Raw genomic sequence first — 17921 nt, 5'->3', positions numbered from 1 at the left:
TTTTTGATGAAATATTTTGAAACTCATAATGTAAGGATGTATTAGTAGTTTACACAAGTTGACATGGTCAATATGGCAAGATCTCACGCGCATGCACGTGCGCTACGCTCTGATTGGCTGAAACTTAAGTCTCAATATCTTTCTTGTTTTTAGCTCACCTGAGCCGAAGGCTCAAGTGAGCTTTTCTGATCACATTTTGTCCGTCGTCCGTCCGTCTGTCCGTCCGTCCGTCCGTCTGTAAACTTTTCACATTTTTGACTTCTTCTCAAGAACCACTGGGCCAATTTTGACCAAACTTGGTACAAAGCATCCTTGGGTAAAGGGGAATTAAAATTGTTAAAATGAAGGGACATATCCCCTCGCAAGGGGAGATAATCAAGAAAAGACAAAAATAGGGTGGGGTCATTAAAAAATCTTCTTCTCAAGAACCACTGGGCCAGTAAAGCTGAAACTTATGTGGAAGCATCCTGGGGTAGTGTAGATTCTAAATTGTTCAAATCATGACCCCCGGGGGAAGGGCGGGGCCACAATGGGGAATCAAAGTTTTACATAGAAATATACAGGAAAAGTCTTTGAAAATCTTCTTCTCAAGAACCACTGGGCCAGAAAAGCTGAAACTTATATGGAAGCATCCTGGTATAGTGTAGATTCTAAATTGTTCAAATCATGACCCCCGGGGGAAGGGCGGGGCCACAATGGGGAATCAAAGTTTTACATAGAAATATATAGGAAAAATCTTTGAAAATCTTCTTCTCAAGAACCACTGGGCCAGAAAAGCTGAAACTTATATGGAAGCATCCTGATATAATGTAGATTCTAAATTGTTCAAATAATGACCCCCGGGGGATGGGTGGGACAACAATGGGGAATCAAAGTTTTATGTAGAAATATATAGGAAAAATCTTTGAAACTCTTCTTCTCAAGAACCACTGGGCCAGAAAAGCTGAAGCTTATGTGGAAGCATCCTGGTATAGTGTAGATTCTAAATTGTTCAAATCATGACCCCCAGGGGAAGGGCGGGGCCACAATGGGGTATCAAAGTTTTACATAGAAATATATAGGAAAAATCTTTGAAAATCTTCTTCTAAAGAACCACTGGGCCAGAAAAGCTGAAACTTATGTGGAAGCATCCTGGTATAGTGTAGATTCTAAATTGTTCAAATAATGACACCCGGGGGAAGGGCGGGGCCACAACGGGGAATCAAAGTTTTATATAGAATTATATAGGAAAAATCTTTGAAAATTTTCTTCTCAAGAACCACTGGGCCAGAAAAAGTGAAGCTTATTTGGAAGCATTCTGGGGTAGTGTAAATTCTGAATTGTAGGAATCATGACCCCCGGGGGAAGGGCGGGGCCATTATAGGGAATCAAAGTTTTACATAGAAATATATAGGAACAGTCTTTGAAAATCTTCTTCTCAGGAACCACTGGGCCAGAAAAGCTGAAACATATGTGCCCATGGAAGGATCATGGGGTAGTGTAGATTTCAAAATGTCTAAATTATGATCAGTGGGGTAGGGTGGGGATGCATTATGTATAACAAGGGTGAAATCTGGTAAAGAACAGAATGGTCAAAGCTTCTCAGGTGAGCGATGTGGCCCATGCGCCTCTTGTTTGACAAAATCCTTTGAAATTTTGAACATAGCCATGCATTAGAATATTCTACAAAATGATATATAGCAAATATCATGAAATCACGTGCATGCACGTGCGCTGCAATCTGATTGGCTGAAATTTTAAATAGCTATAACTCCCTTGGTTTTCAACCAAACAGGATGGAATTTGGAACATAGATATATATAACAGACTTCTACAAGAAGGTATGGTCACCATGCACATGCATACACGTGCGTGTACGAATGCTGCAATCTGATTGGCTGAAACTTTAAACAGCTATAACTCCCTTGTTTTTCAACCAAACAGGTTGGGATTTGGAACAAAGATATATATAATGGACTTCTATAAGAAGGTATGGTCACCCTGCACATACATACACGTGCGTGTACGTGCGCTGCAATCTGATTGGCTGAAACTTTAAACAGCTGTAACTCCCTTGGTTTTCAACCAAACAGGGTGCACGTGGGATTTAGAACATAGATAGATGTAATGGACTTCTACAAGAAGGTACAGTCACCATGCTCATGTATGCACCTGCGTGCACGTGAAATGGGTAAAATCAAAACTACACTTGAATGATCGTTTTTTTTTTTACTTTTGGATTAAGTACTTTAATATTTAGCATATTAAAATATATAGATTGTGTAGAGAATATGATATGGTCATTACGTATATGCATTAACATGCGCAATTGTGCAATGATAAAATTTGAATGAACATGGTACAATTCTAGGTAAACGTTGTTAAAGTCTCAAATGCATAAAGTTTGTCTTATTTAATTACGCTTACAGGGAATATGACTATTAAAGGGAGTTGGGGAGCGTTTGGGGAACATCTGTAACGGTCCCCGTTACAATTAGCACTAGTTAACATTTTGGTTTTCTTTCATATCCGAAATTTCTTCTTTTTTATTTTTTAAACTTTAAAATAGTACTTGTTGAAATTCAAAATATCTAGAGGTTTTGTGATAGTGTTAACTGTTTAATATTTACATTTGCAAATGTTTTCCTTTATATAACACTACTGAAAGCAATGCGTATCTATAACTGTATAAATACAGGTACGGGGTCAAGAGGTCATAGATGTGCATATAGATAATCGTTCGACGTAATTTCTCAGTGACGTCATAAAGGGTCGACGCGCATTCAGTGGATAACATACATGCCGTTGGGTTTGAAAAATAATGCATTTATCACGTTAAAAGTCACAATCATGTAAATATAAAGTATGAATAAGTCACAAATGTAAATATAAGTAATAAGGTATCATTTTTAAACATCTATCGGGCTATAAATACGGGTTTGTACGAGATTAAATTCATCATAAAGCCCTTCGGGCTTTATGGAATTTAATCTCGTGACCAACCCGTATTTATATCCCTATAGATGTTTAAAAATGATACCTTATTTCTTAATAAAAATCTATGCCCACTAACTAAAGATTAATTGAAATTTTCTTTCAAAAGTATAGATGGCAATTTCAAAAAATCTGGAGATTTTCCGATAGTGTTTATATTATTTTCGGTCTGTAGTTTGAGGTGAATTAATTGTATTTGATGTTTAGAAAAAGCATTTTTGCACATGGTAGCAAAATCTAATTCTTGACAAATCTATTTTGTCTCACATACGATATCAATGTCATGTTCTCGTTATCAACTTTATGGTTAGATCTCAAGATCAAGTGCAAGTATGTGTTCTTTGAATTTATTATGCTTAACTCTGCCTAATTTCAGTGTTGTGATTAATGTCATACAGATTCCCCATGTTCATGCAATTTTCTATCTTAATTTAATTGCCTGGACAGTACAAAAGAGGGTTGAGATGTAACAACCTCTAAAATTCAGTCTCTTCTAATTTGCACTTGGGAAATTAATTTTTTGGACTTGTAATAAATTCTTAACTTGAAAACTGTTTTACATTTGTTATCATTTGGTATCAATCTTACAGGTCACTTGTTTCTAACAACACTGTGCAGTGTATTTATGCCCTGATCACATGGAGAGTTTAATTCGAATTAAACGTAAGTTTACTGCGAATTAGCTTTGCTTAGCGTTCACACGGAGAATTTAATGCGAATTAGTATAATTCGAATTAATTTAGTGCGCATTAAATTACTTTGCATTAAATCCGTGTGAACGCTAAGCTAATTCAAATTAAATTTTGACGCATGCGTAAGGCCAGAAGTAGGTCACAGGACACATGCTAGAGGTTAGATATAAGTGTCTGTGCTATATTTGGTTCAAAAATCAAGGAAACGTAAGCATGCGTAAGGCCAGAAATAGGTCACAGGACACATGCTAGAGATTAGATATAGGTGTCTGTACACATGCTAGAGGTTAGATATAGGTGTCTGTGCTATATTTGGTTCAAAAATCAAGGAAACATATGTTAATCACGAAATGTATACCTTTAACAACTATGATTATGATAATTATCAATTCGATGGCTCTGTATACATGACGTGATTTACAAATGACGTCATAATAGCCTTACTGGTGCCTGACTGAAGAGGTAAAATGATTCGCATTAGTTTACTTCGCATTAGCTTTCGTGTGAACGCAATTTAATTCGCATTATTTTAATTTGCATTAGTTTACTTCGCATTAATTTACTGCGAATTAAACTCTCCGTGTGAACAAGGCATTAGATTCACTGCATGTTAAAGAGACCCTACATGTATTACAGAAAACAAATAATTTATTCGATTTTTTTTTGCCATAAAATATATACATATCAAAGTATTCACAAAGTGTTTACAAAAAGTGGAATTTTTAAGATCATATTGATAAATAATAAAATTCATAGTTTTGGTTGATGACAGAATTGTGCATTTGTTTAAAATATTATAGGAAAACATTTGAATTCTTAAAAATAAATACTACATGTACTACGTGTATATGAAAGTAGACATAAATTATTCTTATAAATATTGTACTTATTATAAATATATTTTTTTTTTTGCATAATTATACAGAATGTATTGGATCAAGATATATTTTAAAATACTCTTACAAATCAAAACAAACTAATGTACAGTCATGTGCAAATACAGTGCTAACAATTATGTTAAAAACATGCGACTTATTGCCCCTTTTGAGGTCAATATGGTGAAATGAGGACCTGAGAAATGGTCAAATGTTGTGTTGTTATATGAACATATAAAACATGGAAATATAATACAATCATGAATATATGAAACAAAACAAATGGTAAATGTAAATCAGCTGTAAAGTCCCTGAATTCATTTTGATGCTGTTGCGCAGAGTAAAAAAAAAGTGAACCCCGATCAAATATCACAAAACTTGAAGCACACTTCAAATAGATTTTCTATGTATTTATTTTATTCATAACAACAATATTAAAATAACTATTTTAATCATCGCTATATTACCTGTTCCTCAAATATCGTTACAATGTATGCCTTAATTGACCCCCCCCCCCCCCAAAAAAAATATTGATATTGCCTGTGAATGCAAAGATTAGAGCGTCTGCTCTGTAGACGCTCCAGACTAGATTTTCTTATAAGCAGATGTCTTGTGCCGCAGTAGATGATCCCGTACTGTTTAATGGCCCTGGCTGAGAGCCTATTTTAGCCTTCTAAAGGCGATCGAGTGGTGGCGTCTCCATATGAGAGAAAAAAATCTCGAGATGGACATTAAACAGCAAACAAACAATCGATAAAACACACCATACTTAAAACTCTTGAAAAGTACCGGTAATGAGAGGTGATGTGTCAAAATGCGTATAGAAACGCACACATAAACCATTTTAATCTGAAACATTCAATTAAGGCTATTTAACAAAATGACACAAAACAACACAATATGTACATGGCGTAGGAAACATTTTTAAAAAAATGCATCGAATAACTTGAAAAAAGAGATTCAATGACTCCAAGAAGGGGATCTGCAATTTACCCCACCTCTGTTGATTTTTCCGTGAAATCCTGGCTTACGATTGGTTGAAATCTGTCACGTGAAGGCGGTGGATTACTTATACCCGGTCAGTTGTAAATCCATACCCGGTTAGTAGAAATCTATACCCGGTCACAAACACAAACGTGACGTCATAATAGGCACAGTATAAGCGCGATAAAGCATTTAGCAGAGAAAACCATTTATAAACTACAGATAAAACGTAAATGTTACATCGGTGGGGTAAATTCGTTACATAGTCTTTTAGTGACAGAGTACGGGATGAAATTAAATTTCATACCTGACTCGGCTCCGCCTCGCCAGTTTTGACATTTACTAACCAGGTATCATATGCATCCTGTACCCTGTCACTAAAAGACTATGTAACTAATAATACACCACCAATCAATTAAAGACATGAAATAATTTTTAAATCATCGACCTTCCAACAAATAGATTACCAGGATGCTTCTTTCCGGTTTCCTGTTTTCTAATGAAAATTAAATTGATGTTTATGATCCTTATTTGTTGGTTAACTTTTTTATTAATACGTTCACGTACTGAGTACCACTTACATGTACTTATTGACTCGCCAATTTAGATTAAATCCTCGAAAAGCTTGAATATGCAACTATAAAGATAGCTTCAAAAACTACATGTAGTATTGGAGAACGGAACATTTTTCTTTTTCAGCTGCATTGAAAATTAAGGGATGAAAAATCTTATTTTTGTTAACCTCTAAAAGGTTTCTCTGTTTATGTAGGATTCGTAGATCTTTCCACTTTCATTTATGGAGTTACCCATGTTTCTTTTTGGCTCTGTTGTATCAAGTCTTGTTAACCCTCTATCATTCTGGTCAGTCTTCATAACAACAGTAAAGTTCCTATCTTCAGTGTCCATGTTGATGGTCACATTGGCTGTTCCATTGAACACAGCTTCATTATGCAAAGGTTGATAGTTTTGGTATCCAAGTTTTTGTCCCTCCGCTATGTTGCTCGGCCATGTAACCTTTGAGGTTTCTCCTGGCGCCATCACAGCTTTTGGTTTTTTGCAGCTTCTTTTGGTAATATACAGCAATACTACAGCAAATGTTGAAATGGAAAACGCTACAGACAATATTTGCCATGGGATGCCTTGCGTTTTTTCTCCTGAAATTTGGGAATTTGCTTTTGAGACCGATTCCATAGATACATTCTCACTTCTTTGATTCAGTCTTTGCATCTCTGGTACCCTTATCGGCGTAGGAATTTCTATGAAAATTTATCATTTGCAACCAATTGATTTTTCATACATGGCATAACATACAATATCTTCCATTTACTTATAGAAAGACAAAGTTTATTCTTTACATATTTAATTATGATGCTAGTCATCAGACACCGTTATTCTAAAAAGAATATTTTGTAAATAAAAAAAATTATGCTACCAAATGAAAGCGTTGTATCCATATAATAGTATATAATATATCAATATATAAATAAACTGTACATGTACCTGTTGTTGATACAGGGCAACCAAAAGATACATTGCATCGAGACACCTCACATTCTGTACACAGGTTGGAGCATCCCTCTCCGTAACGACCAGGACTGCAATGTCTTGTACAGTTATTACCAAAGTATCCAGGTAGACACCCTGAAATATGTATAGTTATGCCTAAAGAATTACTCAGTAAGGATTAAGATTCACATTTAAAAAAATAATCTGAATCGATTTGTATGTTTTGTTTTTCAGCAACTCGTTGAGGGTAAATGTCATACTAGTATATCTTTTTTCAGCGTTTGAATGTATGATTTTCTCAGGCATGTAATGTATTTTATTCCAAATCAATCTTCACTCAGATTCTATTTAAAAGTGTATTCACTGATATTTTTAGACGATATTTTCCCCCATACAATCATAGATAAAATGCAAATTGTATAAATGTTAAAATACAAGCAGATTCAAAGATTTGTCTTCCTCCTCTTTTGGTATTTTATTTTATTGAAAATTAATCAAGCATCAATGTGATCAAAACAGATTTATTGATTGTATATTGTTTAATAGCCCTCTCGAGAATTTTTCTTCAAATAGAGACGCCATCACTTGCCGGTGCAGAGCTGCAAATTTTGTCCTTTACTTGGCACTCTTGGCCATTAAGCAGGGAGGGATCTTTTTCGTGCCAGTACCAACTACAACACAGGGCCTCAATCTATATGGTCTTACGCGAAGGACCGGTCTCCATATCACACAGTGGAATTCGAACTCGCGACGTAATGATCAACTCCTTACTTCGTAAGTCGCAACTCTAGAGCAGACGTTCTAAGCACTGCGTCACCCGCGCGACTCAAAGTCAAGGTTAAGCAGTCAAAAATCATTTGATATTATACGAGGGGTGATCAAAAAGTTCGCGAACTATCTCTATATCTACAAAACCACAATTCAGATTAGAATGAAATTCGACACCCACGTAGCCATACACAAGGTCTATAAATAGCCTTTGCCAAATAAAGTTTTTCTCCTTGTTTGTGACGTCACAATGTGAAAATGACGTCACTATGTAGGCCACTTGTGACGAAAAATGGTTCTCTCGAACTCGTTCAACAAAAGACTGTACACTTTATTGTATATCTTAAAAATCACTCTGCGGTATTATATAATAATTTGTACACAGTTTATTAAGATAAATGAATTTCTATCAATTCAATTAATGATTGGATTGATCGTTTCAGTGAAGGAAGGCAGATGGTTAAATATGATACTTGATATCTTGCCCAGTGAAAGCAAGTTTGAAAAGATATGTGTTTTTAATTAAGCAATTTGCTATCAAAGACCTCCAATTTACACTTTGAAAAATAGTTGAATGTAATAAAATTATTAAATACCTAAGATATCGTTTACTTTAGATTTTAAACATGATAGATATGATTAAAAGGAGGCATATTCTCTATCCACCTTGAATAAAGGTCTCTCCCGAGACAGACGATTTGTGTTTTAATGGTCACCATGCTTATTTTTGGAAAGGATATTCTTATCCACCCATTCTGTTGCCAAGATTTGACCATTTCTGACAAATGAACTGTTCTTGTCATGAAAATTAACGCACATGGAAAGAAATATAAAACTCAGAAAAATCTTTCAACTTTTATGACAGAACGCTACGAAAGGGGGTCACGTGACCGCCAATATCACGTGATTTGCGCATGCGCAGAACGGTGGTTGATGTGCGTTAAAATCGGAGGATTAATTTAATTTAAAATATGATCAACATTGAAACCAAATATTGTTTCTTTTATGGAAGTTATTTAATTAGTTCCCGAACTTTTTGATCACCCCTCCTATATGTAGAAACGCCTTGTCAGAAATGATAATTTACATGTACGAGGGTTGTTAGAAAAGTTCTTTTGTGAGCGCGCTATTTCCATGACATCAGTTAAAATAAACCCTCCAGATAAAAATCCTTTTTCTAATAAATATACATGTACAAAGATTTGGTGTTTGGGGGGTGTTTGGTGAAAATAAAAAAATATATATACAGCTATATTATTTTGATTAAACATGCTTCACGGATCATACTATTTTTTGAACGTTTATATTACATAGACTTTTTAATGAAATTAAAAAAATGCACAGTTGTAGCGCAAAAAAAATTATGAGATTTTACCTGCCGCTACAGTATTCATGAAACGTCACTTGGTGAAATTTTGAATTGAATTGGATGATGTATGAATGTTTCCAACCATTTATATAATAATCAACGCATATATAGAATTAATCGTCATTGAACGTCATGGAGCACTGAGCTATTAGAATTTATGTGTGTAGACAGGAAAAAGTCAAAATATAAACTACAATGCTTCTAGATGTTGCTAGAAATTGTCTACAGGTATAAAAGACAATAATATTCAATTGGTAGTAGCTACATAAGAATTAATGGAAGGGTTAACATTTTTTATATCAACTTTCATGCGATACCTCAGGAACCCAAATTATCGCATGCAATTCGTGGAAGTTGCTTCTCGGGATTTTATATTGTTTCCAAACCTGGTCATGATCGCTTAACTGCGTAGACGTTCATTTTAAGATCTGGCTAATATCCGAGCAACACTTAAGACATTATAGAAGAAAAGTAACATGTCTCGATCGATATTGATATTTAATTTTTAAGTAGAAAATAGACAAGAAAAGTCAAAGAGATATAAGATATTTATAACTAATGAAAATCTTAACGGGTTTAAGGTTTCGTCAAAGGTCAACATGTCCAAAAATTTATTTTTACAATAGCCCTAAAACTATGTAATGTATAAAGTTAAAACTTTTACAGTTTATAAATTTGTTATTGATTAACAGATAGAAAGTATAACTTGATAAAAAAAAAATACTTGGAATAATATTTCTTGAGAAAAATTCTTCTTAAAAATGCATATATTTTCCAAAAAATACACCTAATTAATTCCGTGCTTTTAGTGAAAACCATCATTGCAGAAACAAAATATGTTTATCAATGAAGGGCAAGTTGGACTTGGATAGCCTCTGGAAAGTTGTTTTCCCTGTTTATTTTGTCCAAATGTTAAGACTTGAAAGTGAAAGTACACTGCAAATGGCGGATTCTATAGGGGTCTTGTCTTTATACATGTCATGCTTTCAATAACAGCCTTTCAGGGACCATTCACGCTCAACTTGCCCTTCAATGATAAACATATATTATTTCTACAATGTTGGTTTTCACAAAAAGGACAGAATTAGCAGGTGCATTTTTCTTTAAATATGCACATTTTCTGATACAATTTTTCTCAAAAAAAAATCTTTAAAAATATGTGTTATCAAGTGATACTTTCTATCTATTAATCAGTGATATATTTAAAAACTGTAAACGTTTTGACTTTATACCACACATAGTTTTGAAGCAATTGTAAAAATAATTTTTTAGACATGTTGACCTTTGACGAAACCTTAAAATCTGGTTGTCGCGTCACTAACGCGAAGTGATTGCTCCGTGAATCTTATGACCGCATAGTAAAATCGTTGTAAATTTTTAACATTTTCGTAAATGGACCTGATATTTTACATACTAATAAACAAAAGATAGGAATTTAATAAGACATAGGTCATACTTCACAGTGCACACTAGATTTTCTGTTAATCAATGAAAAGTAGGTCAAACGTCAAAATTGGAGTAAAAAAGCATTGATATATTTAGAAAGTTCTTGTTACAGACAGACGAATGAAATTTAATGTCCCCTTGCTTTTGCAAAAGTGAGGCAGAATTAAGTTTATTTTTATTGTAAATCCAAATAACAGATTCAAATAAGTACATGTATTCTTACTATTCGAACATTTCTCAAACATGTAAGGATTTTTTTTTCAAATTTGCGTTAAGTTACTCTGATCTTAGGCCAGAAAGAAATGAAACTCGACATTAAATCTTTTCATGTAACTTTTTTTATTTTATACCTCTCAATGTTCTTCAATGCTCTTTGAGGTTCTTATAAGGCCTTTTAAAAAGTTGCAAATTTTACTCCATAAAAGTATTTCAAAATCAAAATAATATATTTAACGAAATTAAAGTTCCTTTAATCTAACCATGGATACCTATGTTTATAAACTTAATATGAAATTAAAAGTGATTTATGGTGTTTTGCAATGATAGGAAAATCCTTATATGCAATGCATTGTAAAATGATCGAAGTTTAAATTCAAGAAACTAATAAATGTATCTTATATGTTAAAAAAATGTTTTATTCAATTCCTGGATACCTACGATTTTTTATTTCTGAAATGTGTTTGTTGTTCAAATTTGAATTGGAAATGTATAGTACATGTAGTTTTTTTTTCGCATTTCTTGAAAATTCATTTGAGATTTACTATTTTCCCCTAATTAATATGAGTAACTTTAAAGGTGTATGAACACGGATTTGAAGTTAATATTTTCTGTCTATATTTCACGACTTGTATATTTCAATAGCATTTCACACAAAAATATATTAAAATTTTTATTTCATCTTAAAGTTATTGAAACTTCAAATTTTTGGGTGGGTTTGATCGATTGACACATCTTCGCACTCTCACAAATTTTACTTTTATTCCTTATACTAAGTAAATGTGGCAATATTGTTGTTAATGAAAAATAATACGACTTTATTCCAGAAAAATTATTATATTCAGAGTAAAAATGTTAGAAAGCAAAATGCCTTCACAAGTATTGTCATTCCAAGCTAAGTGTTGTGTACACAGTTTAGCAAATTGATCACACCCCGTGAAACGTACACAGTTTTTGTAAACAGGGCACGGGCCCTTTTATTGTTGATTTTTACGATTCACCGGGTGCGTTCAATTGTTTAAGTCGGCTCACAATAACTGCACGGACTGACAATATACTGTGTGTATGTTTTGCGTTCGAACATTTCTACTCTAAATTTTCTGGATTATAGTTTTAATATTTTTCATTTATACACAACAAAATTTAAATCTGTGAAAGTGCAAAAGATGTCAATTGTCAAACCCGTCTAAAAGTTTGAAGATTAAATAACTTTTAGATGAACAAAAAAAAATTAATGTATTTTTATGTGAAATGCTGTTAAAATATATAAGTCGTAATATTATACAGAAAATATTAATTTCAAATCCGTGTCCATGCACCTTTAATGATGAAGTTTGAAGAAATATACTGTGTAAAAGCACAAAATTACACTTTAAAATTCCAGAGAGATTTTTATGAACATTTAGTCAACTGATTTTCAGAAACTGAGGATCGGAGTACCTTAAGAAGAAATCTAAAGGACGAATGTCAAGAAGAGTCTGTGTATATACTGTTTATATACAACTAGAAAATAAATAGTATTGGGACTGTTTATATATATGTTATTTTTGTCCCCCGCTTGAAAAGTGGGGGATATTAATTTTGATCTGTCCGTCATTCTGTCTGTCTGTAATGCTTCCGTTACCACACGATATGTCGAGAACCCTTTTAGCTTTCGCTATGAAATTTTGCACAGCAATTTCCTATGGACTAAGGAAGAACCCTATTGATTTTGATGTCAAGAGGTCGAAGGTCAAGGTAATAAATTCGCAAATTCTGTCTGTTATAGCACTTTCGTTTCCGCGCGATTTCTCTAAAAACCTTTTGAGCTTTTGCAATGAAATTTTACATAACAACTCCCTGTGGCCTAAGAAAGACCCCTATTGATTTTGAGGTCAAAAGGTCAAAGTTTAAGGTAATAAATTTACATATTATATATTATAAATATGTGTGTAACACTATCTTTTCCGGGCGATATTTCAAGAGGATTATGAGCTTTTGCAATGTAATTTTATACCAAAACTTCCTAGGACCTCTCTAACCCCTCTCAAAGTGTCCCGCCCCGTTTATTTATTAGTATTTATTGTATTACATGTCGCTATTTTACATGTAGCACAGGGGCATGAGGAGAGATTTTACGTACAAAAGAGGTTCTCGGTAGACTTTATATTCTTATTACATCTATTAGAACTGTTTGATAAAGGTTACATTAGACACCATGCATTGTGTAAAATTTTGACTATATCGAACGTGAATACATTGCATATACATGTATGTAACTTCATCTTTGCATATTATAATTTTGGCCAGTGTAATGCAGTTCCGTGGTCTAGTGGCATGTTTTTCGCTTCACTTGTGCGAGGTACCGGGTTCGGATACCGGATGATCCATTTTCTTTTTTCGAAATACATTTTTTTACTAAATGATAGTATTCAGCATGTGAAATGAAAAAAAAATTATGAGGTCTGGCTCGTACAAACTCTTAAAATCATCATTACAGTTTGATAAATATTCCATATAAAAAGAATCTTCTATACACATAATAAAGAATAAGCAATCAAATCTTGATATCCATATTGGCATATTTTATTTACTTCAGTATACATGTATTTTGATATTTAATTACATTTGATATTTCTACAAATTCAGTCAAGAGGATATGACACCCCCCCCCCTTCCCCGAACTGAGCATGGTTTACTTTTTCCCTAAGCCGGGGACACAAATTCTCTGAATTAGCTTTTTAGATTCATATGTACTTTTTCAAGAGTACAAATTATAAATACTACATAAGGATAAGTGGAAAACGGGAAAATGTAAGTTAATACGGAAAACAATCTATAATTTATAAATATAATTAAAATATAAATTATATGAGCAGATTTCAAATTCGTGATAAATTTCCTTCCTTAAAATAGAATTGTAATACTTCTCATCATTTCACTTTTCCTCTTTAAAAATATTTTGTTTAGCTGCATTTTAATGTGCACTCTAATTAAAGCTATTTTTCTTTAAATTTTTTTTATACATGTACAAAATGTAGACAAGTATCGTACATGTTATTTACTATAGTGTATCTAAGATGGAGAATGAAATTTATATAATAACGCCAATTGTTTAGAATACGAATTAAAACAATTGAAATTGACAAGAAATTAAATGATGTTTCTTGATCTCGGAAGTATTTGATAATCTATATTTAGACAAATGAATTTTCTTTTGATGCAGAACTGTAGCTCACAATAATTTCTTTTTTTTTTCTTCGATTCAAAGCAGTGGGCTACTGATTTGCGGCCAGAACAACCCTATGTGTGAATAAGTATAAAATTCAAAACTTCTAGGGATTGATGCTATAGGACAAAATATATCTTTTTATGTCTAAATTATAAGAAAAACATCAGATTATTGTTTCACTTTTCAATTATAAAGTGCGACGCTTGATATTTGCAGTAACTTTACTTTATATACAAGAATGAATACCACATCATGTATTTACAGCTCAATATTCCAACGGAATAAATACTGTATACAGGGAAATCTTCGCCCCCGTTTTATTTTCGCCCCTTTTGCTCTTCCCTCATTCGGGCGAATCTAAAAGGGAGCGAATTCAAATATTACGGTATAATATACTTAAATAAAAAACTAAGTCGGGACGAATTTACAACGGGGCAAAATTTTCCGCAAACTTGTGTGAAAGGGCGAAAGTAACACGGTTCGAAAATAACTTTATTAAATATTTTTTAAAAATGTTTTCCCTTATAAATATACTTTAAAAAAATTACTTGTGTCACAGTTCCTCAACGTTTCGTTCCACATATAACCGTTACAACACTCGAACTCTCCACTTCTCCTGTACAACAGATATCAATGCATATAAAAACCATAATGTATACATGAATTCTTGAAATATAACACTGTAAATTTGTTTGAAAATTGTACATCAGAAATGTTAACTACTGTAGATTCCTCATTATACGCGGGGAATTCATTTCCGCGTCATTTCGTGAGAATCATCACTCTCGAAATGAACTAACTCACTTTTATTTTAAGGCGCTGAAATCCATTTAAATTATATTGGTCAAGTATCCATTCGCGAATAATTATTCTCGCGATTTGACGTTTAAGAGCAAGTTGGCGATAAAAGGTACTCGCGAAAAATTAAGAGTTTACAGAATTTATGCTAAACAGTCATTCTACAAAAATCAATACCCAATGAAATATTTTTTTTGATGTTGCTTACCAATTTACCGCTGTAATATCCTAATTATTATATTGAATATAATCGGAACCGGGGTTGCTAGGGGGGGCTTAGCCCCCCCCCCCCACTTTTCTTCCAAATATATACATAGTATAGACATTGAACATAGGCATTTAAAACTTAGCCCCCCCCCCCCCCCACTTTCCACAGATACGTAAAGGTTAAAAATGGAAAATTGTTGGTGTTTGGAAGAAAATTTTTGGTACTGGAGTTCGAAACTAACACCCCCCAACCCCCCCCCCCCACCCCCAACCCCACGAAATAGGATTTTCGTGTTTTGGGAAATAGACATTTCTTTTTTTTTTTTTTTTTTTTGCTTGTCAGGTTTTTTTGGGAGGTACCAAAAAATTTTTTTAACACTTTGCCCCCCCACTTTCAATTTGCTTCCGACGCCAATGTATTCTAAGATTGATTTCAGCTTTATTTGCAAAAAAATTTAAAACTTCATCGATCATTACCTTAAATTCAATGAAATATTAGATTTTTTGTCAAAAGTTAATGATACCAGATTTGAAGACAATTCTTTTTTTTTTTAAGTTCACCACTGATATGACCTTTAGAGAAGTACATGTTAGAAGCCATGAAATGGTCCATTTATCGTAGAATGACTGTTCAACGTAAACGAGTAAAATACTCAGAAGCATGCAGAAATTCAGAAATTGTATGTTACATATGTACCTTTATGGCCAACGGACCGCATTAAAATTCAAAATCAGTGTATGTTAAATTGAATGTTTGCACAATATTGCAGTTAAAAGTGCTTACTTACTTACTTATAAATACTGTGTAATTTAAATATAAAACTTTAAAACTATTTTCTTGATATACTGCAGCTGAATTAAAACGTTATCATTTCTTTACAAACCATATGAAACATGTTTCAGCTAATTAAATAGATATTTGACGATTCAACATGCTGGTTGTTTAGATTGTGCATAAACATTGTGAAGATATATCAAAACTACAAGTTTGACAATAAGCTAAAATTAAGTAAAATACTTACAAGTAACCCAAGTCCTGCAAGTGCCAGACTTTACATTTATGTAAATCTTATTACTTACCCTAAACATTGCAGTGAGTGTGTACTTGCTACAATGGAGAAACATATTGTGACAAAGATCCTTATGTGCTGGTTGCCTTCAAAGATACCCATCACTGATTGCTTTTTATTAAGATTGTTAAGTAATTAATCATATATATACAAAAATATTGAAACATGTAATTTCAAGGAATAGAATATTTTTTTTTGAAAATGGATCTAAAAACTTCCCTGTTTTCTAAATGACGTATTTCCTTCCTAGGAGGTTCAATGGGTAACATTTAGCGAAATGCAAATGATTACATTTAAAAATGTGCTTTTGAATTGGATTCTAACTATAATTTTTGTATTATATAGTCATAACTTTTGAAAAAAAAATAGGACCTGGCTTTTATATTAAATATATATGTATATTACCCTTGGCAAGACCGTTTTGAATATACTATGATGATTTTTTTTACCCTGTGACCTTGACGTTTGACCTTCTTTCAAATTAAAAATACTGCTGTCTTTCCTTATAACATATGATGAAAAAGAGATATGGGTTTATATTTGAAATTTACATTGCCTGTGAGATGTTTGCAAGCTTGCTATTATTTATAACCCTTAAACCTCGTATTTGACGTAATTTTCAAAAATTACCTTTTAAAGACATGTGATAGGGCGTTTAAATGTGACGCAATATGCCAAAAATAATGACGAGGAGGACGGATCTAAGGCTTAATACTCCAGTACAGGAATGTCAAACTAGTTTCATGTGTTTCGTATGTTATACAGATTTTAATAGTATAATAATATGTATGCTGACATAGATATTCCTGCATGATTATTAGCTATAACTACAAGAGTGTTTTGATTTACATACAGTTGTATATGCCTCGTCTGGATTTGGTATTTAATATTGTTAGTAACATATCCTTGCTTGTTGCTGCGCAAAAACAGCTGGTATGTGGGCTTTCCTGTTTGTGTCTTGTGGCAGAACACTTGTGTGTGAACATCCTTGTCTGGGTATCAAATTAGAATCAATCGCTGTCATCTCTTCTTATCACTCCGCGCTAGGACAGGTGTGTGGACTTAATTAGTCGTTGAAGTTTGCTGTTAATTGTAAGCTCTTCCCTGTCATCGTTTTTTTTTCGCTATAAATATACGGTTACCAATCACGAATCCTATTTATACATGTACGTGCAATACGCCTCTCAGTATCTATCAGTATCTATATCAGACAGTGAGTATTAACTATTGCATGTTGCCCTTGGACCCAGCATACTAGTATAATTAAGTAGTCGCTGTTTTGCATTACTTAAAGCATGTTTAAATCAATAAATTGTTTTAATCTTGACTTCAATTGTGACTTGTATATTTATAAATAAATTTTACACGAATATTACATAAGCTCATTTTCCTTATAATTGAGGGTTTAACAAAGACCTTGACCCACCCTACCCCCGGGAATCATGATTTGAGAGAAAATGAATTCACACTTTACCATAGAATGCTTCTACGTGAGTTTCATCTTTCCTGGCCTTGTTCTTGGTTCTTAAGAAGATTTTTAAAAGATGCCATTAATTTTTCTTTAATTTATGATTTATTTCCCCTTGGAAGAGGACGTGGTCCTTCATTTGATCACACTTGAATCCCCTTTACTCAAGGATACTCTGTGGCACGTTTGGTTGAAATTGGCCCAGTGGTTCTTGAGACGAATTAAGATGAAAAATTTACGACGACAACGATGGCGACTGACAACGGACAATTTTTGATCATGCAGAAAAGCTCTCTTGATCCTTTGATTCAGGTGAGCTAAAAGAAACCTTAATTTTC

General features: G+C 33.2%; 1 protein-coding gene across 1 annotated transcript; it reads right to left on the bottom strand.

Moving 5' to 3' along the window:
- Nucleotides 1–5929: 5929 nt before the first annotated feature.
- On the bottom strand, nucleotides 5930–16283 carry LOC134239797 (uncharacterized). Its single transcript, XM_062721940.1, has 4 exons — nucleotides 16126–16283; nucleotides 14589–14656; nucleotides 7025–7165; nucleotides 5930–6780 (listed from the first exon to the last, which is right to left on the bottom strand). The coding sequence occupies exons 1-4, from the start codon at nucleotides 16215–16217 to the stop codon at nucleotides 6269–6271; spliced, it is 813 nt and encodes a 270-aa protein (XP_062577924.1). The 5' UTR covers nucleotides 16218–16283; the 3' UTR covers nucleotides 5930–6268.
- Nucleotides 16284–17921: the final 1638 nt, after the last annotated feature.

Source organism: Saccostrea cucullata, unplaced genomic scaffold, assembly GCF_032062105.1.
Source record: "Saccostrea cucullata isolate Sc308-1 unplaced genomic scaffold, CSIRO_AGI_Scuc_v1 ctg1058, whole genome shotgun sequence".
NCBI classification, from domain to species: Eukaryota; Metazoa; Mollusca; class Bivalvia; order Ostreida; family Ostreidae; genus Saccostrea; species Saccostrea cuccullata.
The sequence above is the reverse complement of the archived record's forward strand: the minus strand, read 5'-3'. Positions and strand labels throughout refer to the sequence as shown.